Source organism: Chiloscyllium punctatum, chromosome 14 (assembly GCF_047496795.1).
Source record: "Chiloscyllium punctatum isolate Juve2018m chromosome 14, sChiPun1.3, whole genome shotgun sequence".
In the NCBI taxonomy this organism is placed as follows: domain Eukaryota; kingdom Metazoa; phylum Chordata; class Chondrichthyes; order Orectolobiformes; family Hemiscylliidae; genus Chiloscyllium; species Chiloscyllium punctatum.
In genome coordinates this window covers 32,021,406-32,044,340 of record NC_092752.1, presented here as the reverse complement: position 1 = coordinate 32,044,340, position 22,935 = coordinate 32,021,406, and the positions used below count along the sequence as shown (strand labels likewise).

Genomic DNA, 22,935 nt, shown 5'->3' with positions numbered 1-22,935 from the left:
AATGGATACCTGAGCTTTGGTTGCTGTTTTGACAATTTGAAGTTAACCAGCTTAAATTATGCCCCAGGATACTAAAACCCCAATTAAGTTTGAATTTATTGTTTTACCAACATCGGACCAATGAGACAATCTGATGTTGGGGATATAAAAATGGACACATTTTGAAAATTGCAGAGAGAGCAACTGCCATTGAGAGACACCCAAGAAATTAGGAAACACTCTCTATCAAAGGTACCTTTTCATATGAAGCCTATTCACAGTAAAACAAAAGATGATGACCCAGGGAGATCCTCAGTCAGAAGAAGAAAGGCACTGAAGACGACAGCGACTGTTGTTTTGAAATTAAGTTGATGTAATTTTAATAAGTGTCTTATTGGAACAATAAATTGTTATAGAGTTGGAGGCAGATAATAAGCAGTTAAGAGAAAGGGGGGGGCTTAGAGTTGTGAATAGTCATTGTTTAATGTTCACTTTTAGAGTTAAAAAATAAATTAATGCCATTTTCTTTAAATAGTGGATCCTAGGAGTTCTCTGTCACTCATATTTAAACAGATTACGAGATGAGGTGAGCTTTTCTGGGTGTTCGGTTGAATTAACAGAGGGGTTCACCACCATGTCATAATGCTTAGTATACCACACTCAAAATGTTTCAAATGTTTATCTACTTACTTTTCAAGAAAGTGGTCGCTAACTTAAACATACAGTAAAGCATTCAATTTTTAACAAGTATATTTCCTTATTGTACACGTGACTTTTGAAGGAAATTTGGCATAAGTAAATTTCACTATTTATATTGCACAGATATTTTCCTGACAGGAAAGCAGAAAGGAGAGCCAAATGAAAGGCTGTCACCAGTCTGAACTTTCCCATAATTATAATGGTTTGTTACTGTGCTGAAGATATGAAGCAAATTCCTTTTTTGAAAAAAATCTGTTGGTGAATTTACGTTCTTTTAAAAAACGTAATGACCACCAAATTAATACTGTACCTCAAGTAAAGCAACACAGCCGGAAAGTGAACAAAAATTAAAGCTTGATAACACTGTCAACCTATCTTTCCATCACTTTGCTGGTGATTAAGAAGACTGATCAGGCAATAATTGGCTGGGATGGATTTGCACTGCTTTCTGTGCACAGGGTATACCTGAGCAATCTTCTACATTGTGAGGATTGCCAGTGTTGCTGCTGTACTGCAACAGCTTGACTAGGGATGCAGCTAATTCTGGAATACTTTACAATTATAGGACTGTAGTGAGATTGCACCTAGAGTATTGCGTGCAGTTTTCGTGTCCCTATCATAGAAAGAATATACTTACCATTGAGGGAATGCAGCAATTCACTAGACTCATCCCAAGGATGGCAGTACTCTTGTGTAAGGAGAGATTGGTTCAAGTGGACCTGTATTCACTAGAATTTACAAGGATGAGAGGAATCTCATTCAAATGTGTACAACTGGAATGGAATTGGACAAAATTATGCCATGAGGATATTTTCCTTCTTGGAGAGTTGAGAACCAGGGGATAGTCTCAGGATGTGCAGTGGACCATTTAAGTCTGAGATGAAGAAGGTTTTCTTCACTCAAGGCTATGGAAGCCACGTCATCGAATATATTCAAGAAAGAAACGCATGTTTTGATTTTAAAGGCATCAAGGAGTATGGGAAATTGAAACTCTATCAACAAACACAATTGACTTGGATTCCATTTATGACCACCTGAGAAAAAGAACAGGAAATTACATTACCACAGGAATTGACATCACCACAGGAAATGATATCACCATCCCAAGGAAACTTAAGCAACATAAATAGAAAGCGGGCCATGGCACCAGTGCTTCATCCAGAGGCTCACTGATTATGTCATTTAGTATGGTGACAAAACATCTGAAAATGAACCTTCCAGCTCAGCAAGCAAACCTACAACGACAAGGGGACATAGCTTTAAATTGAGGAGTGATAGATTTAGGACAGAAATCAGGACTAGTTTCTTTACTCAGAGAGTAGTAGGAGCGTAGAACGGCAACAGTAATGGACTCGCCGACATTAAGGGCATTTAAATGGCCATTGGACATACATATGAATAATAATGGAATGGTGTAGGTTAAATGGGCATCAGGTTAATTTCACAGCTCAGGCAACATTGCCTCACATCCCCGCCAAACTTCCTGCACTTACTTTAAATCTATTCTGCTAGAAACTGATCTCCATTTCTGCTCCATGGAAAACAGTCCAGGCTATCTAATCTCTCTTCATGACTAAAATTCCAATCCAGGCAACAGCCTGGTAAATTTTTTCTGCACCCTCTCTTCACCTCTATGTTCACTCATTTTCCTCTTAGGATGTGAATTTCAGACTCTACACAATCCTCCCACTGTGGCCTAACTGACAATTCTAGCATAACCTCCCTGTCCTTAAACTCTATGCATCAGTTGATAAGTCTTCATAATCATTTTACCTACCACTCCTGCTATCTTAAGGGAACAGTGGACATGCACACCAAAGTCCTTCTCGATACTTACCAGGCTACTACCGATCATCATATGTCCCTTTGCCTTGTTCGTCCTATCCAAGTGCATCACCTCACACTTGTCTGGATTGAATTTCATTTGCCACTGATTATCTAAACAGCCTGTCAATATCCTTCTGTACCTAAGGTTATCTTCCTCACTATTTATATTCCATCAATTTTTGTATCACCTGAGAATTTACTGATTAACCCTTTTACTTTCAAGTCTAAATAATTTATATGTAGACTACAAATAGCAAAGTTCCAACACCCAGCCGTGTAGAACTCGACTGGATACAGGCTTCCAGTCATTAAAAAGACCCTCAATCATCACCATCTGTTTCCCACCACTGAAATAATTCTGGATCCAATTAACCAAATTTCCTTGAATCTCCTCAATTCATACCTTCACTATCAAACTCCCATATGGGACCTTATCAAAAACTTTGCTGAAGTCCAAGTAGACTACAGCAAATTCATTGCTCTTTTTGTACACATCTGGCCACCTCTTTGAAAGATTCAATCAAATTGGACAAAATGACCTCTTATCAAAACCATGCTAATTGGACTTGATTATCCCTGCCTCTCCAAGTGCAGATTCATTTGCATCCCAGATCTGATCTTCTGTATACATTTCAGAAATCCCTCCCATTCCTTTCCTTTTACTCTAACATTATACTAGTCAATATTTGTGTAACTATAGACCTCAACATCATCACTCAATAGTCATTTTATGCCAATGTGATTTCCCTATAAATTTGCACCACAAAGTTTTATTATTTAGAGGCTGATGGAAGACCCAATTGTGATTGCATTTTTTTTGCTTTTGAATTCTAACTAAATGAATGACTAAAATAAACAGTTTCTCTTTCCAATACTACAATGTTTTCTCTAATCAGTATTGTCAACCCAGTTCCCTTTTCTCATTGCTATTATGAACAATTTGTATCCTTATCATTCTTAAGCTACTTTTCTGTTATTGCCGCTGTATTACTTTCCACACGGCCCTTTGTGCTTGTAGCTCACCAACCTTATTTTCCAAGAACTCATCTTTGAATTCTTTGTAATCCTCCTTAATCTGTTAGCTAATATAATACAATTTATTTTGCAAATACTGACCAACATTCATTCCTTTATGCATCTTATAACTCTTCTGGTTTCTGCCCTATCAATTTAGTTTAAATACTGCCAAAGCATATCAATTGAAATTCCTCATGAAGATGTTAGCTTCAGTCCTGCAGTGACTCTTGAATTGGCCTGAACTAAACAGCTCCAAATCTTAGAATTTGAAGCTCTTCCTTCTGCTCTATTGATTTCCTTATCTTTCTGTTTCCTCTCTTAATAGTGTGTCACACTTAAATTCTAAGCGTCTGACTGTTGGACCTCAATACCTGCTCTATCTATGTTATGGGTTTCAATGTGTACTACAACTTCTGATTAATTCCTTTATCCAATGAGAACATTTTGCACCCTTCTGTAGTACTCATTACCATAGTACTAAGGATAAAACACAAGCAGAACTGACAAAAGTTGTTACTGTAATGTCTGTTTGTCTCTTTCCCCATCCACATAATCTCCTATAAGGACTGTACTTCTACCTTTTGCTTTTCCCTCTTGTGCAGTCACTTGTCCATTGGTCCAGGGTCTATACTACACTCCTTCAAGATGTCATCACTGCCAGCAGTCTACAATGCTGAGTCCCAATTTGAGAACATACTCTTCCCATCCCTCCTACTCCTTTGGATAATCACGATCTAATATTTTGAATTCTCTGCCTGTGAGGTGGCCAACTCCTCATACCTTTTTCCTACTCCACAGCAACTGAGAGCTCAAGTGGCTGGAGATGTTTCCAACATACAAGCTCCACCCAAGACATATGAAGTTGGTTTTCATTTTTGGGTGTGCCTAGTGCTGCTTCTGATATGACCCATTGAAACATAGTTGATCCCCTAGTTAGATAATGGTACTCTATTGAATATGCTGAGCCACTAGGTTATAGCTTGTGGTGGATTACAGTTCGGCTGAAAGCCCATCATGACTCATGGAAGTCAAGTTTTGAGCTCTCAGTTCTGTTTTGAATATGTCCCACATAAGTCGGGATAGTACCACACAGAACAAGTATCCTCAATGTAAAGGCAGGATTTTGTCACCACAAGCACTGTGCAGTGTTTATTCCTGTCAACACAGTAATGGATAGATGTGTGTGCAGCAGGCAGAAGAGGAAGTTTAGTTAAGTAGATTTTTCCCTTGTTTTGGTTCTATCACTATCTGCCACAGTTTTTCCTAATAATCTTCAATCATGGTCAGTGAAGACCTGTTCAAACTATACCCTTTGCCTTTGCTGTGCTGTCTTGCTACTTTCTTCCACATAGTGCACAACATGAAATATTAATATACCAGCTGAGTTAGCACAGTAGGTGGTAAACTGAAAGTATTTTGCCTATGTTTAACTTGATGCCTGGAGAACTCATGGAATTTGGACTACTCTGTTCTGACTGCATATCACTGTCAATCAGAGACGATATACCAAGATTTAGTCTTAAAAGAATCTGGAATGTTGGCTGAAAGGTATGATTATGTCAGGCTGTTCTCAAAGTAAAATACTACATACGTTGAAAATTGGAAATACTGAAAATACTCCGATCAGGTAACATCTGTGGAAAAGAAAGTTAACATTTCAGGTTGATGAACTTGCAACAAAGTGGAAGATAGATAAAAATGCAAGCATATTAAAACCAGTAGAATGGGGAGGGGCAGTTTGATTATTCAAAAGAACCTGCTGATATGTGAGTATTTAATGCATAAGTTGTCGAGCACCTGAGTCTGTATTCTGACTAGGCTTGAATCAGGATATTTAATAATTTGTGAATGCATGTGAGGCATACCAAATGTTGCAACCCTTGCAACAGAAGGAATCTCCACATTCACACAAAGTTTTATTCAATGCTTAGATAAGAAGACAAACACACCTTTTCACGTGTGGGGAAGATTACATTCTTCTGATGGAATATGTCTTAAAAGGTAACCCTGTTTAGTGACTTAGCAATACAATGAACACAATCATCATTGATGTAATGAACACTATTTTTAGTTTATTCACTGTCCTAATGTTGGAAAATGGACAGCAATACATTGGCAAATTGTATCAAGATGTGTGATAAGGAGTGATCCGTCACACTATTCATGCTCAAATAATTTAGCTGAATGTACAGTCTGTAGTGTCAAATTAATAACTATTAAATATCAAGCAACAAAGCAAAATTTTCACATTTCATTGCTTCATTTTCATGCAACACCAATGGAAGTGGGATTACTGTCCCAGTACAATGTATGCTTAAAAAGTATATCCAAACAACCTTGTCAAGCATTGATTGTTTAACCATTCTGAGAAACAGGACATCCATTTTTAGAGAGAGAGAAGAATAAAAGAGATACATGACACGTGAATAGGTAGAAAATGACCAAAACTGCAAACTGGCCAAACAGTACAGATTAGAAATACAAATACTTGGATATGAGCAAGGTTTCCAAAACATGCAACCAACCCATATTAGAGAAAGTAATTACATACTGATCATGGTGTAGCATTGCGAAGGTAAGGAAGCCATCTCATACCAAGCATGGCAGACCAATCATGCATGAAAAGAGTAAGGAGAAACACTCTGATGATGATGATTGTGCAGTGATTTTAAATGACAGCAACCAGTAGCAAGGCAACTTTTTGGAAAGTCAGAAAAGAGATTGCTGGGCCCCTTGCTGAGGTATTTGTATCATCAGCAGCCGCAGATGAGGTGCTGGAAGACTGGAGCTAATGTGGTGCCATTATTTAGGAACACTTGTAAGGAAAAGCCAGTGAACTATAGACCAGTGAGTCTAACGTTAGTGTTGGTTAAGTTGTTGGAGAGGATTCTGAGGGACAAGATTTACATATATTTGGAAAAGCAAGGATTGATTAGGGATAGTCAACATGGCTTTGTGTATGAGAAGTCGTGTCTCACTATCTTGATTGAATTCTTTTGAAGAGGTTATCAACAAGATAATGAAAGCAGATCAGTAAACATTGTCGACATGAACTTCAGCAATTAGTAAGGTTAGATCACAAGAGATCCTGGGAGAGATGGCCAACTGGATACAAAATTGGCTTGAAGGAAGGAGACAGAGGGTGGTGGTAAAGAGTTGCTTTTTGGACTGGAAGCCTGTGACCAGTGGTGTGCCACAAGGACTGGTGCTGGGTCCACTGCTTTTTGTCATTTATGTAAATGATTTGAATGTGAATATAGGAGGTACAGTTCATTAGTAGGTTTGCAGATGACACCAAAATGGACGGTGCAGTGGACAGTGAAGAAAATTATCTTCGAGTTCACTTGACCTTGATTAGATGGGCCAATGGACTGAGGAATGGTAGATAGAGTTTAATTCAGATAAATGTGAGGCGTTGCATTTTGGCAAACCAGCAGGACTAATACAGTTAATGGCAAGATCCTGAGGAGTGTTGCCGAACAAAGAGACCTAGGGGTGCATGTGCATGGTTCCTTGAGGTGGAGTTGAGGGTAGACAGGGTGGTGAAGGCAGCATTTGGCGTGCTTGCCTTAATTGGTCAGTGCATTGAGTATAGGAGTTGAGATGTCATGTTGTGGCTGCACAGGACATTGGTCAGGCCACTTTTGGAATACTGCATACAATTCTGGTCACCTTCCTACAGGAAGAATGTTGTTAAATTTGAGGATGCAGTAAAAATTTACAAGGATGTTGCCAGGATTGAAGGGTTTGAGTTATAGGGAGAGGCTGATTAGGCTGGAGCTGTTTTCCCTGGAGCATTGGAGGCTGAGGGGTGACCTTATAGAGATTTACAAAATCATGAGGGGCATGGATAGGATAATTAGGCAAAGCCTTTATCTTAACGTGGGTAGTCCAAAATTAGAGGGCATAGATTTAAGATGAGAGATGAAAAGGGGCAACGTTTTCATGCAGAAAGTGGTGTATGTATGGAATGAACTGCCAGAGGAAGTGGTAAAGACAAGTACAATTGCAACATTTAAAAGGCATCTGGGTGTGTATATGAATAGGCCAGGTTCCAAAGGATATGGGCCAAATGCTGGCAAATGGGACTAAGTCAGACTGGGATGTCTGGTTGGTGTGGACAAATTGGACCGGAGCTTCTCCTTCCATGCTGTACGATTTTTGACTCTATAGCGAAGTTGTCAAATAGGTGCAACAAAGAATAATGCATACTTCTCCAGATCAGGATGAGGTGCTAAACTTCCAAATGCCAACTTTTTAAATGTCAACTCTACCTTACCTGTTTGTATGATAATCAAACTGACATGGGCTCATGTACAAACATGTACATCTGGTTGGGATAAATTTTTACAATTCGTAAAAGGGAAATGTTATGCTTATCTCATGATCAGTATGCCAATAAGCAAGATGCATCATAGTACCTGACGAGACAAAGATTTTATATTCTTTCAGGTCGCTTGAAGCATGACATTCTATTAAACACATGTTTCTCTGCTTTAACCAAATAACTTAATATCAGCCCATACATTTATGTGGCTGAAAAATATAATATTTTGTATATAATAGTTGTAATTAAAAATCTGTTGGATTCTTTAATAGCAAAATATCCATGCTGAGTGTATGTTATGGGAGATAACATAACATTTGCTGCATCAGGTAAATACCCTGTTGGCAGCAATCTCAGCAGTAGGAGTCTGTTTGAAAGAGTAGGTAAGGCAGAAACCTACAATTTATTGTAAAGGTGTCTAAATATGCACCTGAAGTCAGTAACATCCAGGCCATGGACCAAAAGCTGAAATGGGATTAAATTAAATGACTTGCTTTATGGCCAGAAGGGCCATGATGGGTAGAACGGCCTTCTTCTATGCATTAAGTGTTTCTATGTTTTCTAAATATTCCAAATACCTGAACAGGCAAAATTGACAGGTGTTTGGGGTGAGGGCACAGGAGTGGCAGTACATGAATTACACCTAAGGAGGGCGAGGATAGACAGAATTATTTTGCAGTAATGATTTTATGATTGTAAGCTCACAAAATCACAGGCTGTTCACACAGCGAGAGCATATGAACCACAACTAAATATATGCTCATGCTGATTACCCAAATGGTTAGCTTGAGTTAAGTCAAGGGAAAGTCAGCAGGGTTGAGGAGGTGAAATAATAAAGGTTAGCACAGTACTCAGAGAAAAAACAAGATTCTGTTTTTTTTGGAAGTGCGTCAATTCAGAAAAGCCATGCATAATTCAGCTTTAGGTATTTTTAATCAACCTGTTCAGATATGACATGCCTTTGGAGCAGGTGAGACCTGAACCCTGGCTTTTTCAAAACCCCTTAGCTCAGCTTTATTCTAGCTTTCATGACACCAATGATGAAACCAAACAGGAGACAATTATACAAAGTCATGCTTCAGTTGACACAATGTAATTAATAATTTATTTTGAATGGATAGTAGAATCAAACTCCAATTAAAATGAACCAATAATTATACTGATCAATTATGTAGTTCCACAAAAGCTAAATAAAGAATTGTAAAAGCTTCATACTTGAAACAAAGACAGAAGTTGCTGGAGAAACTCAGCAGGTCTAGTGGCATCTGTGGAGAGAAAACCAGAGTTAACACTTCAAGTCCAGTGATCCTTTATCAGAACTAAAATAATTACACAAAGATGGTCAGAGATGTGGTTTGAGGGATGAAAGTGAAGGATATGAGCAACATCTTTGCCAACAAGTGACATGCTGGATGCTTCCAAAGGCAGAGTTTGAAAGAATGGAGACCAATGAAGCAACGTGAGGCGCCTACACAGGATCAGTCTGCACACTTGATCAAATCTGTAAAAGACTGTTTTGTATTGATGAATATGCCATTTTCCTTTCAAAATAAGCTTGATCTTTAAATTAGTATTCTAGAGTCTATCTTTGGCTTATGTTTATATCTGTACGAAATGCTTATTTGAATTTATTGGGTTAATTCGAGTTAGTTAATTGCATAATCAAAAATTAGATTAAACTAAAAGACTCTCTGTATAAAAAAACTATAATCACTCATCCTGAATGGGAAACGTGCCCTCCAATGAGAAGCAAGAAAATGATTGCCAGAGCAAAATTGGATCTTTTTGGCTGCTTTTTAGGGGCCAGAATTAGGGGGGGCTTGATATTGTAAGGAGATGTTATATGATGTAGCATTGATCCCTTAATTAGAATTGAGGGTCTTGATATTGGGTAATTGGGTAAATGCCTTCATTTTGAGAAGCTAAATGAATGGGTGGCAGTCACATATTGAAATTCTCATGACACATATTGAAAAACAGAAAAGAGAATATTCAGGCTAAAGAAGATGAACTCCACAAACTTATGGACTGATTTGAATTTTAAAACAAATCTCTCTCCACATTCTCACTATTGTCCATATGCAAATTTAATGTTGCCCATTTATTAAACATTACTGGCATACTTCCTCACTCTTTTTTGTGGACTTGGACTCTTACTTGCATGGATTGCAACAGCACTGCTGTAATGTTAAATGAGAAATAGGGTGCATTTCACAAACTCTTCTTATAGAGGTGGGAGAATGACATTTCCTCTAAGCTATCAGTGCGCTGAGTCATTCACACCATTGATTTCCAATTCCAGAAGTCATTGCTGTACACAGACCTTAAGATCTCCACAAACAAAAACAAAATTAATGGTAATGTTGGTAAAGGAGGATATTTTGCAACACAGGCATGCTTGCAAACATGCAAAAAGTGATATGAATTAAAAGGATAAAAATTAATTAGCAACAATTATAGTACAAAACAATTGTGGGGTATTAGTTGCTTTTAAGATGGGTTACAAAAATTAACAGTCTGGAATTTCTTTTGGGGGCATTTGATTAGCTCACCAGCCAGCAGTTCAGGAATCACAGATAGTTCGTTCTCTTTAAAATTTTTCTGAAGGCCCTCTGAGGTGTTTAGACTACACAGTATTTAAAAATAACCACATGAAAGAAACCAGAGACATGGAAGGAAGTGGACAATTTCAGGGTCAAAGAGGCTTTACCATGTGACTTCTCAGAACTGAAAAGTCAAAAGATTAAAGTGTGTTATTGATCTGATTAAATTAGATTCCCTACAGTATGGAAACAGGCCCTTTGGCCCAACAAGTCCATACCGACCCTCCAAAGAGTAGCCCACCCAGACCCATTCCCCTACCCTATATTTACCTCTGACTAATGCACCTAACACTACGGGCAATTTAGCACGGCCAATTCACCTGAACTGCACATCTTCAGATTGTGGGAGGAAACTGGAGCACTCAGAGGAAACCCACAGATACAAGGAGAATGTGCAAATACCATACAAATAGTCATCCATGGTGGGCATCGAACCCGGGTCCCTGGCACTGTGCGGCAGCAGTGCTAACCACTGAGCCACTGTACTGCCCCCTATATTGTTTAAATAACATAAAATTACTTTGTGGACAAAAGACAAGTCAGTCTTTTAAGAATGGTAAGTTATAGGTTTTATTGCTTTAATTGCACGACAAACTGGTTTGAAATAGGCCTCATGCTGTGAATTGCCTAACAATATCCTCTGGACTGGAGTATATTTTCCTCCAGTTTACCTGGGTTGGTCAGTGGAAAAAAATAACTTATAGATTGCATTAAAAAGCTAGATTCTATTTTTTCTGAAAAGTAAGGAGAAAATCCTACATCAGAAATAACTGCAAGCATTCTTCTATTTACCAGCTAAAATAATATTTATCTTTAAATCCCATATCATCTCTGCAGGCTTATCCATCATGTACATTTGGAATTGTGGAGATATAATTCTGGTATCTTAGTTGTTAATTCATTTTACCACTAATCATAAAACCAACTTTACTTCTAATAAACAAAGTTTTTTTTGAGCTAATAACAGAAACCTGATGGGAGTTTCTTTTACTCTGTATAGTAGTACAAAAAAGAACCAAATCAAGCCCTTTGATGATTAAATAAAATATTTACACTTTTGGGATCATTCATGAAATAGCCTGGTTTTACTACCAGTGCAGTCATCCCATTAGAGTCATAACAGAAGAATATTTCTAAAATGTACTGTTGGCTTTGCCATTTTGATGAGAGGGAATGGATTACTTTCGAAGAGCAAAAATACAGAGTTGTTTCTTGGCTGAAGTTTTAACAGACCAGAACTCGGAGGTCCTGATGCTATAAGATGTTATACGAAACAGCACTGACCCCTTAATTAACTGATATTTCTAAGCCTAACGATTAAAAGGCAGGCCAGGTACAAGAATAGGAAAGATTTAGAGGGATACAGGCCAAATGCAGGCGAGTGGGATTGGTTTGGTTTGGGAAACTTGGTCAGCATGGATGAGTTGGACAGAAGGGTCTGTTTCCATGCTGTATGACTCTATGACCTGCTCATCAATAACCTGTTTGGTGATGCTAAGTCTGGGTTCCATTTGGGTCATACAGCTCCTGATCTCATCACAGCCTTGGTTCAAACATGGACAAAAGAGCTGAATTCCTGAGGTGAGTGGAGAGTGACAATCCTTGACATCATGGCCGCACTGACCAAGAGTCGCAACGAGGAATCCTAGAAAAACTGGAATCAATGGGTAATACAGGGCAATCTCTCTGTTGGTTGAAGTCAGCACTTCACATAGAAAGATGGTTGTGGTTATTGTAGGTTAGTTATCTCAGCTCCACAATACCTCTGCAAGAGTTCCTCAAGGTAGTGACCTAGATCCAATCATCTTCAGCTGCTTCATCAATGACCTACCCTCCGCCATAGTCAGAAGTGGGGATGTTCGTTAATCATTGCACAATGTTCAGCAATATTTGCAACTTCTCAGATACTGAAGCAGTCCACTTTCAAATGCAACAAGATCTGGACATTATCCAGGCTTGGGCTGACAAGTGGCAAGTAAAATTTGTGCCATATAAATATAATGACTATTTTCAATAAGAGATAAGCTAATCACCACTCCTTGACATTCAATGGTGTTACCATTGAATCCTCCACTATCAACATCCTTGGGGTTACTGTTACGTCACGGGGTAAACCCTCCTGCTTAATTTAAACCAGAAACACAGAGAAGATTTATCCCATGCAGTGATCTGTGAAGATTAGAGAGGCCAAGAACTATTTAAAGTAAAAATTAATAACTATATTTCTTAAAGTATAACAAAGAATAATTAACTAACAACTATTTGCAACTCTCCTCTATTTTTTACTTTCCCTTCTACAATACCAGTCCGATAAAACCCACAATTAAGATTTATCAAAGTTTAAATTTTCAAATCCAGCCAAAGATAGAATCTTCTCTTTATAACTTGCTTTGTCTTCTTTTCTTCTTCTTAGGGATTTCTGTTTCACAGGTTACCAATCGATAAAGGGACCTTTAAGAGAGCTATTCTCCGGGCAGTCTGCAGATGCTGATGGCTTGGCAGTTCTCCTCCCAGCTGTTTGGTTTTCCCCGGCTTTTAAGACTGTCAATATATTAAATTCAAACTTAATTGGAGTTTGTTATTTTTCGGAGTATAAACTGATTGGCCTAATTCAAATCGATTTTGTCATTTCCAGGCCACCAGCTAATCGAGTTGTTGTACCAAATGTTACATTATATCTTGTTCAGAACACTTGGTGCTTTATCAGGTAGTTCTGCTAGCTTTTAACTCTCTTAAAGGTTAAGTGCGACCACATCTTCATAACACCTCCCCCTTAAGAAAAAAATGAACCATCATAATGAAAGTTAAATATCACACAACACCAGGTTATAGTCCAACAGGTTTAATTGGAAGCACTAGCTTTCAGAGCGCCGCTCCTTCATCAGGCGGTTGTGGAGGACACAATTGTAAGATACAGAACTTATAGCAAAAATTTACAGACAAGATAATGGAGTTGAGAAACATTACAGCCTTAATCGAATGGTAGAGCAGAGTCGATGGACTGAATGGCCTAATTCTGCTTCTGAATCTAATGGTAATGTAGATTAACAGTGGGTGCTAATAGCAGGGCTTCCTGTGTTTTCCTACCTGATAACACTTTGACTGTGGTAGAAAAGTTTGGGGATGTCTCGGGGTTTTAAAAAGTGCTTTACGAAAGTAATTTCATCCCGCGAAGGTTTTAAAACTATTCCCAACTCATACACCCTCCCACCAGCGCCTCCACTGAACCACCGGTCAGGTCTGCGCACGCGCAGTTCCCGCCCCCTCACCCACCGCTGACGCATGTCGGGTGGAGTGCGCCTGCGCGCTCGGGCCGCTCTCACTGGCGGAATCATGGCGGCTCAGGTGGACTGTGAATTCCTGGTGAAGAAAGCTCGAGATTTAGTGGCGGAGGACCCATGGGCCGCCAAAGCGTGGCTAATTACCGCCAGGACGTTGTACCCTACGGATTTCGGAATTCAGGTCAGTGTGTGTCGGAGGAAAGGGGGAGGGGGGAGAGATAGGACTTGTAAAGGTGTTGGTAAAGGGGTGATGGGAATATTGTGGAAAATATAATGGACCAGTGATGGCTGTGTGGCCGTTGTCAACAATGACAGCTTTTCATTGATCATCTAATTATTCCCTTTTTAACATGTAAAGCTCTACAGTTTGCAGTTTTACATTCCAGTACAATGAGAATAGTTAATCATATAATACATGTGTATTAATGGATATTAACTACTTTGTACATACTGCCACAAGCAAAGGTTAAGGAAGCTCTGGATGTGCTATACTCCACCACTAACACCCTGGTGACAGAACACCCTGAGGCCCTACTTATTTTAACCGGCAACTTTAATGAAGCCAATCTAAGGAAGGTGTTGCCCACCAGAACATTACCGGCCCCACTAGGGGCAGGAACATTTTAGACTACTGCTACGCCACCGTGAAGGATGCCTACCGCTCCATTCCCTGCTCTCATTTTGGGAACTCCAACCACAATGCCGTGCTTCTTTTCCTGGCTTACAGGAGACCCCTTCATGGATACAGGTCCAGTGCTGGTCAGAGAAGGCAGAGGATCAACTCTGGTGCTGTCTGGAATCGGCTGATTGGGCCATTTTCAAACAGTCCACAGGTACCTTGGACGAGTATGCCACCACCGTCACAGACTTTATCAGCAAGTGTGTGGAGGACTGCATACCGTGGAAGTCAATCCGGGTGTTCCCCCAACAGGAAACCCTGGATGAATCAGGATATATAGAACCTGCTAAAAATCAGGGATGATGCCTTCAGATCAGGAGACCCACTCAAATATAAGGAATCCAAGTATGACTTTCGCAGAGCCATTAAGACAGTCAAGGACCAATTATGATCCAAACTAGAGGCCCAGACAGACACCCAGTGATTATGGCAAGGACTGAATGACATCACAGATTCTAAAAAGAATCGGTGCAAGATGGTAGATGATGACACATCCCTCCCAGATTGTCTTGAGGCCTTCTATGCTCGCTTTGAGCAGAATTTCGGCAGAGAGATAACACCTATTCTAATAAGTCCTGATAAACCTATCCCAACAGTCATTGCGTCAGAGGTCAGATCAGTTTTCCTTCGTGTGAATCCAAGGAAAGCGATGGGACCAGACGGAGTACCAGTCCGTGCACTCTGAGCCCCCCCGGGGTATGCACCCAGCCTCCTACTGCACTCACTGTATACCCACGATTGCGTCGCCAAATATTGGACTAATGCCATTTACAAGTTTGCTGATGGCACCACCATAGTCGGTGGAATCTCAGATGGTGACGAAACAGACTACAGACGGGAGGTGGAATTACCTGGACAAATGGTGCACTGGGAACAACCTAGCTCTCAATGCTGGCAAAACCAAGGAGCTCATTGACTTTTGGTGGGATGTTACTCATGCACCCCGACACGATAACAGCACAGAGGTGGAATGAGTGGACAGTGTCTAGCTTCTGGAGTGGTTATCCACAACAAGCTTTCTTGGACTTTTCATGTGGACACTCTGGTTACAAAGGCCCAACAACATCTCTTCTTCCTCAGGCAGCTGAGGAAATTTGGCATGACGGTGAATACCTTTGCCAATTTTTATAGGTGCACCATTGAGAATATTTTGTCTGGATTTATCATCACCTGGTATTGGCAACCGTACCATTCAAGATCGGAGATGGTTACAGAGAGTGGTGAACTTGGCCCGGGCAATCACACAGGCCAACCTCCCATCTATAGAATCCGTGTACCAGGCTGTCAAGAAAAGGCTGCCAACATTCTTAAAGATCCATCCCATCCTGGCAATGTTTTTCTACAACCTCCTACCACTGGGGAGAAGGTACAAAAGCCTGAACACACACACCAGCCAGTTTTGAAACCGTTTCTACCCTACTCAACTTTGACAAAGGGTCAGTTAGACTCGAAACATCAGCTCTATTCTATCCTTAGAGATGCTGCCAGACCTGCAGAGATTTTCCAGCATTTTCTCTTTTGGTTTCAGATTCCAGCATCCGCAGTAATTTGCTTTTATCCAAGTTTTTCACCGTGCCTGGGTACACGTGACAATACATTCAATTCGATTCAATTCGGTTAATTATGTATTCTACATTGCCTGCTTCTACTAAGGTTTGACATTGAGCAATTTTGTGCAGCAAAATTACACTGATGATCAGAAAGTCTTGTCCAATTTATTGTAGTTAAACGTAGTGCAACAGTTGTTTACTGTTCAGTAAATGACAGGTCTGTATTTTGTTGAACATTGATGCTGGCATCTCTTTTTAGAGTATGTAATCATTGTAATCTTACGATGTACTTCACAAAGTACATAAGATTTAAATAGTGTTTTCTTTTTACCTTATAACTTGTTCAGGCAGCAGATGTTTTAAAAAAAAATGTCAATGTACAATTACTGTAAGCTTAAAAGAAGTTAAAGGTAATATACTGGTTCAAACTCCATTTACTAAATTCCAGACTTATGACTCCTGAGTATGGCATACTGTCCAATTTAGTAATGTATAGACACAATGATTCATTACCAAATATCAAACCTTTGTTATCCACATGAAATCCATCCTTGGCTTGTTAAAGTACAGATTTGAGATGGCCCAGGGAATCCCTAATGGGCTCGACCTGTAAGCCTCTCTTGGTTTGTCCCGGAGATCGTACTCTTTGGTAGTCTAGAATAAAAACCTCTTCCAGCCAGTTTAGTTTAATTTTAGCCTTCCCCTTTATTTACCAATAACATCACTGTTACAACATAGCAAGCCTGGCTTATAGGTATTAACGTTCTAAAACTTTAGGAGAGTAGGGTACCAGCTCTTCCTTAAAGAGTCTTCTGTCACAAACAGGCTTCCTTAATACAAAATATTACAAAAACACTGTATGTTCTTAATTAGACAAAAAACAGTGGAAAGGCAATAATTCATAAGGAAGAGAGGTTAATTGACAGATCTCTGTGTGTTAACTGATCACTCTCACAGGCCATTAGCTATCCATCAGGTGGGAAAAACAGCTCCAGCTGAGTCAAGTGCCTGTTGGCAAGATAGATTCCTACCATAAAGAAATAGCAGTCTAAACTAAATGGGAGAGGTCATAAGGTAAACTTGCAATATTGCACTGGTATACTTTTTCATGATTAAGACCCACATTTTTAAGACCCCAAAAATAATTTAGCTTGATTAAAGACCAACTGCTGCACTGGAAGACAGACTTTGTGCTTAAAATGCAATAGTTAAAAAATATATGCAAACAGAAGGCTATGGAAAGGCTTAAAAATTAATAGTAAGTTATTCTGCTTCATCGTGTCTTAATATTCTTTTCATGGTTGTTTGTCAAATTTTGTTTGACCCTACTTAAAACAGTTTGCAAGTTTATTTTAGTTGCAGGTACTATATAATGCCAGTTATAAAATTGACTCTTGAAATAATTCCTGTAGTTTTTAACTATCAAAATTTTCTGATTGCATTTGTACCCATGGTGCTATCAGACTGGTGAACTAAACACAAGTAGCCAAATATATAACCATAATCAAAATATTCTGGTTACGTCAAAAGGTCTAGAAAGAAAACATGGGCTTACCCATTTCCTAAAATCAACTTTCATCCTGGTTCCAAATGTTGCTTACAAGAAAATCTTATTGATTTTTTGTTTAAAAGACCACAATATCACTCTCATGGCATGTTTGCAGTGAATGTCTTGACACACCCTCCTGAGCAATCTGTTGATCGTTTCTGATTATGTATGGTTGTAGAAAATTAATGTGTTGAACTAATTTTCAGGAGGAAGCAATGGCCTAGTGGTATTATTGCTTGGCTATAAATCCAGAGATCCAGGTAATGTTCTGGAAACTCTGGTTCAAAACCTGCTATGGCAGATGGAATTTGAATTCAATGAAAAATTTCAATTCAGAATCTAATGATGTCTTTGAAACCACTGTTGATTGTCAGAAAAACCCTTTAGGGAAGGAAACCACCGTCCTTATCTGGTTTGGCCTATTTGTGACTCCAGACCCACAGCGATGTGGTTGACTAAGACTAATTTTGACTTACTTTGTATAATTTTGAGGATCAGCAATTGTCACAGTTATTGCAAGACCACATATTTTCTCTTTTGGAACAATAAGCTGAAATGGAAGTTGGTCTGCTATAACTGAAGTAGCAGAAGAGTCTTGCACCTTGAAAATGAAGTGCTCCATATATGGTTGATCCATGCCATACAATGTTGCTGTTTGGAAGCAATAAGAAGGAGAATTTGAGATGAAACAGCAACAAACGTCTTTCAAGTTTTGTCTGACAATAGCTCTCTCTCTAATAGACTGAGCTGAAGAGTATTAAAAAGCTGTAAGGCATGGATAGAGTAAATAGACAAGGTTTTTTCCCTGCGTTGGGCGAGTCCAGAACTAGAAGGCATAGGTTTCGGATGAGAAGGGGAAGATTTAAAAGGGATCTAAGGGGCAACCTTTTCACGCAAAGGGTGGTGCGTGTGTGGGATGAGCAGTCAGAGGAAGTGCTCGAAGTGTGTACAATTACAACATTTAAAAGGCATGTGGATGGGTACAGGAACAGGAAGGATTTAGAGGGATATGGGTCAAGTGCTGGCAAATGGGATTGGATTAATTTAGGATGTCTGGTTGGCATGGATGAGTTGGACCAAAGAGTCATTTCCATGCTGTACAGCTATATGAGTCTTAACCACCCTCTGGGCAATTAGGGATAAGAGTAGAGGCCATAAATATTGTTCAATTAACAATGCCTACATTTTATGAATGAATTTTAAACAAAAGCACAGCTGGACAAAATATACCTAGTTCTTCACTCAACAGACGTTAAATTAATTAATTTTATACAATCAGAACATTCATCAGAGACACTTTGCAAGAATGGAAGCTTATTCAAATAGCCAGCAATAACCAGTTTAAATCATCTGTTCTATGATCAGCAACAGATAATCTGACAGGCAAAATACTAGAAAATTAACACTCAATTATGTAACTGAAGATCGCAATCCCACATTGTGATATGTGCACTGAGAAATGATATTAAGGTGAATTTTCAGGGACACACTTCATCTTTTGGTTTATCAAATGCACAGAACTCTGAATGCCTTATAACAGTTAACAATAAATAGAAATGGAAAGCATATTTCAATATGCTTTGTTAGTCTGGGTTTTGTTGTGATTTGATGTGATCCTGCACTTATTCATTATAAGTTTTGCTTTAAACACTCTTGGGAAAAGTTTGGGAGAAGATTTGTAGCTCGGGTGCGCGATAATCTGGTCGCAGTCGTCTGGCTGTCAGTTCGGAAATGCTCCTGATGTATGGTAGTGTGGCTAGTCCTTTGGGTTGTGGCATGTCCTCGTTCCATTGTCTTTCCCTTAGGCATCTGTTGATGAAATTGCACGGGTATCCGCTTTTGGCGAATACATTGTATAGGTGTTCTTCTTCCTGTTTTTGCAGTTCTGGTGTACTGCAGTGTGTTGTGGCCCTTTTGAACAGTGTCTTGATGCAATTTCTTTTGTGTGTGTTGGGTTGGTTGCTTTCATAGTTCAGGACTTGGTCTGTGTGTGTGACTTTCCTGTATACCTTTGTGCTGAATTCTCCTTTTGGTGTTCTCTGTACCATCACGTCTAGGAATGGGAGTTGGTTATCCTTTTCTTCCTCTCTCGTGAATCGGATTCCTGTGAATGTGGTGTTGATGTTCCGGTGTGTGTTCTCTATTTCTGTGTTTTTAATGATTACAAAAGGTGTCATCTACAGCACGGTGGCACAGTGGTTAGCACTGCTGCCTCACAGCGCCAGAGACCCGGGTTCAATTCCCGCCTCAGGACTGTGTGGAGTTTGCACGTTCTCCCCGTGTCTGCGTGGGTTTCCTCCGGGTGCTCTGGTTTCCTCCCACAGTCCAAAGATGTGCAGGTTAGGTGAATTGGTCATGCTAAATTGCCCGTAGTGTTAGGTAAGGGGTAGATGTAGGGGTATGGGTGGGTTACGCTTCGGCGGGGCGGTGTGGACTTGTTGGGCCGAAGGGCCTGTTTCCACACTGTACGTAATCTAATCTAATCTAATATCTGACCCAGAGTTTGGGTTGAATTTGCGGTAAGACTGTTTGTTCTAATCTTTGCATTACTGCTTCTGCTATGAGTCCAGAGATGGGTGAGCCCATGGGTGTGCCGTTGATTTGTTCGTTTATCTGGTTGTTGAATGTGAAGTGTGTTGTGAGGCACAGGTCCAGTAGTTTAAGTATGCCGTCTTTGTTGATAGGTTCAATGTCCTGTTGTCTGTTCTGTATGTCCAGCAGGTTGGCTATTGTTTCTCTGGCTAGGGTTTTGTCGATAGAGGTGAACAGTGCAGTTACATCAAATGAGACCATGGTTTCTTCCTTGTCTATGTGTATATTTCTGATGATGTCCAAGAATTCCTGTGTTGATTGTATAGACTGTCTGGATCCGCTGATCAGGTGTTTCAGTTTCTGCTGTAGTTCTTTAGCCAGTTTGTGTGATGGTGTCCCTGGTAGTGATACCATGGGTTTGAGTGGGATGTCTGGTTTTTGCACTTTAGGTACTCCATAGAATCTGGGGGTGTTGTTGCTTTCAGGTTTCAATGTATTCACCAAAAACGGATACCCGTGCAATTTCATCAACAGATGCCCAAGGGAAAAACAACGGAACGAGGACATGCCACAACCCAAAGGACTAGCCACACTACCATACATCAGGAGCATTTCCGAACTGACAGCCAGACTACTGCGACCACTAGGACTCATAACAGCACACAAACCAACAGCCACTCTCAGACAACAACTCACCAGAACGAAGGACCCGATACCGAACATGAGCAAAACCAATGTAGTGTACAAAATCCCATGCAAGGACTGCACAAAACACTACATAGGACAGACAGGAAGACAACTAACGATCCGCATCCATGAACACCAACTAACCACGAAACGACATGACCAGCTATCCTTAGTAGCCACACACGCAGATGACAAGCAACATGAATTCGACTGGGACAACACTACTATTATAGGACAAGCTAAACAGAGAACAGCCAGGGAATTCCTAGAGGCATGGCACTCCTCCACAGATTCAATCAATAAGCACATCGACCTGGACCCAATATACCGGCCACTGCAGCATACAGCTGGAACTGACAACCGGAAGCGGCAGAGACAAGCCACTATAAATGCCGGAGGAAACATCACAGAAGTGCTTCACAGGAGGCTCCCAACCACTGAGGATATCACCTAGACAGGGGACGAAACGTTTGCAACACAAATTCCCAGCTGAGCAAACAGAACCACAACAACTCTTGGGAAAAGTCAACCATTGAATAGTTTTTAATGTACTAATTCGTAATTCTACTGAATAACTCCTTGTTATTTGCTGAAAATTTGCTTTTGTAGAATGTCACATTGCTTCATGCCATTTCCGTTGATTTCTTTTTAAAGTTTGATATTTCCCTCTCTAATTTATCCCATGTAAATGTTTGAATCTTTATTTCACTTGTGTTAAAATGATAAAAAGTGACCTATAAGACCGGTTTGTTATTTCTGAGTCTTCTGTCTGTGTGAATTTTTCAATATTGACTTATGGTGACGAAACATCTGCAAACAAACTTACCAGCTCAGCAAGCAAGTCAATAAACTGATCCACAACCCGAGCAACAAGTCTTCTCAAATACTCTGAGTTGGCTTCTTGTTTAAAAAAAATCTATAGCAAATGCCAGAATGAAGTTAGGCTAAAGAATGAAATTAGCTCTAGGAAAGGAAAAATCCACACCATTGAAATCCCTAGATTTTCATGGGCAGCTTTTTTCATGATCAGTGATGCCTGCTTGACTTCACTGCTGACTGTAGCTTCCAGGCTGTTATTGTATAGTGCAGAGTTTGCTAAGCCAAGTTCCAAATGACAAAATGAAAACTGGATGAGATGGTTTATTAAAAGGTGGTTGGCATGTGATGATTGTGACAGATGGTTTCTGAGATCATTGTGAAATTACCCATTTCCCAATTCCAGGTTTAGAATTTGGGATTCTTTTTCCCAAAGTCACACAGTGGCTTGGGCAGGGTACTTTGCTTCCTCTCAAGTGTTGTTGAGCTATAGTGGAATAATGCTTTTATGAAATCAAATCAAAATGCATTAGTTTCCTGGATTTTTCTGCTTAACATGTAATGGTTTCCGTTCTTAGTATGAAATGTACATGATTGAACGAAATGCTGAGAGAACAGCTTCAGCTGGAAGACTACTTTATGACATGTAAGTAATGCAATAAACCACTTTCCACATGAGCATTTAATATTTCTGATGCTTATAACATTAATAGATGGAATTATAAATAGAATATTTTTTGGCAACAAGAGAAGTGATGATAATTCATCGGGTCATACAGCATGGAAACAGACCTTTTTGTCCAACCAAAACTGAACTAGTCCCACCTGCCTGCTGCTGGCCCATATCCCTCCAAGTCTTTCCTATTCATGTACTCATCTAAGTATCTTTTAAATGGTATAACTGTGCTTGCATCCACCACTCCAATTGGCAACAAGACCATTTCCAAGTTTGACCATTTTTCTACAGTGCCAGGATGGAGGCTAAGTTACGTGTGAATTTTCCATAATAATTCACTAACCCAAGGAAAGATCTAAGCTCCAGTACAGATGTGGGAGCCAGGGCATCTTTGATCACCTTTACTTTATCTTCCCATGGGTGTAACCTGGTCTTGTCAGCTCTGTAGCCCAAGTAGGTCACTTGGGGTGTCTGGAACAAACAGTTTTCCTTTGTAAGAGGTATGCTCGACTGGGAGAAAAGTCTAAGGACAAAGTCCAATTTCTCTAAGTGCTCCTTATTTGTCGTCTCAATTATTAGCACATCATCCAGCTAAATGGTGACCTGGGATAGACCTTGTAGAATGTTCTCCATCATCTACTGGAAAATAGTACAGGCTGATGATACCTCAAAAGGTAGCTTCATGTTGAACTTCATGAAAGATGGGTCTTTAT

At 39.8% G+C, this 22,935-nt stretch overlaps 1 protein-coding gene across 2 annotated transcripts in view; it reads left to right on the top strand.

Annotated features, from left to right (window-relative positions):
• Positions 1-13,757: 13,757 nt before the first annotated feature.
• The window catches only part of ints10 (integrator complex subunit 10), a 61,147-nt gene continuing 51,969 nt past the window's right edge, over positions 13,758-22,935 (top strand). For both annotated transcript variants that reach the window (XM_072584152.1, XM_072584151.1), the window contains exons 1-2: positions 13,758-13,914; positions 22,125-22,192. In XM_072584152.1, the coding sequence (XP_072440253.1) occupies positions 13,786-13,914; positions 22,125-22,192 (197 nt within the window). In that variant the 5' untranslated portion in view covers positions 13,758-13,785. The remainder of the gene's footprint in view (positions 13,915-22,124; positions 22,193-22,935) is intronic.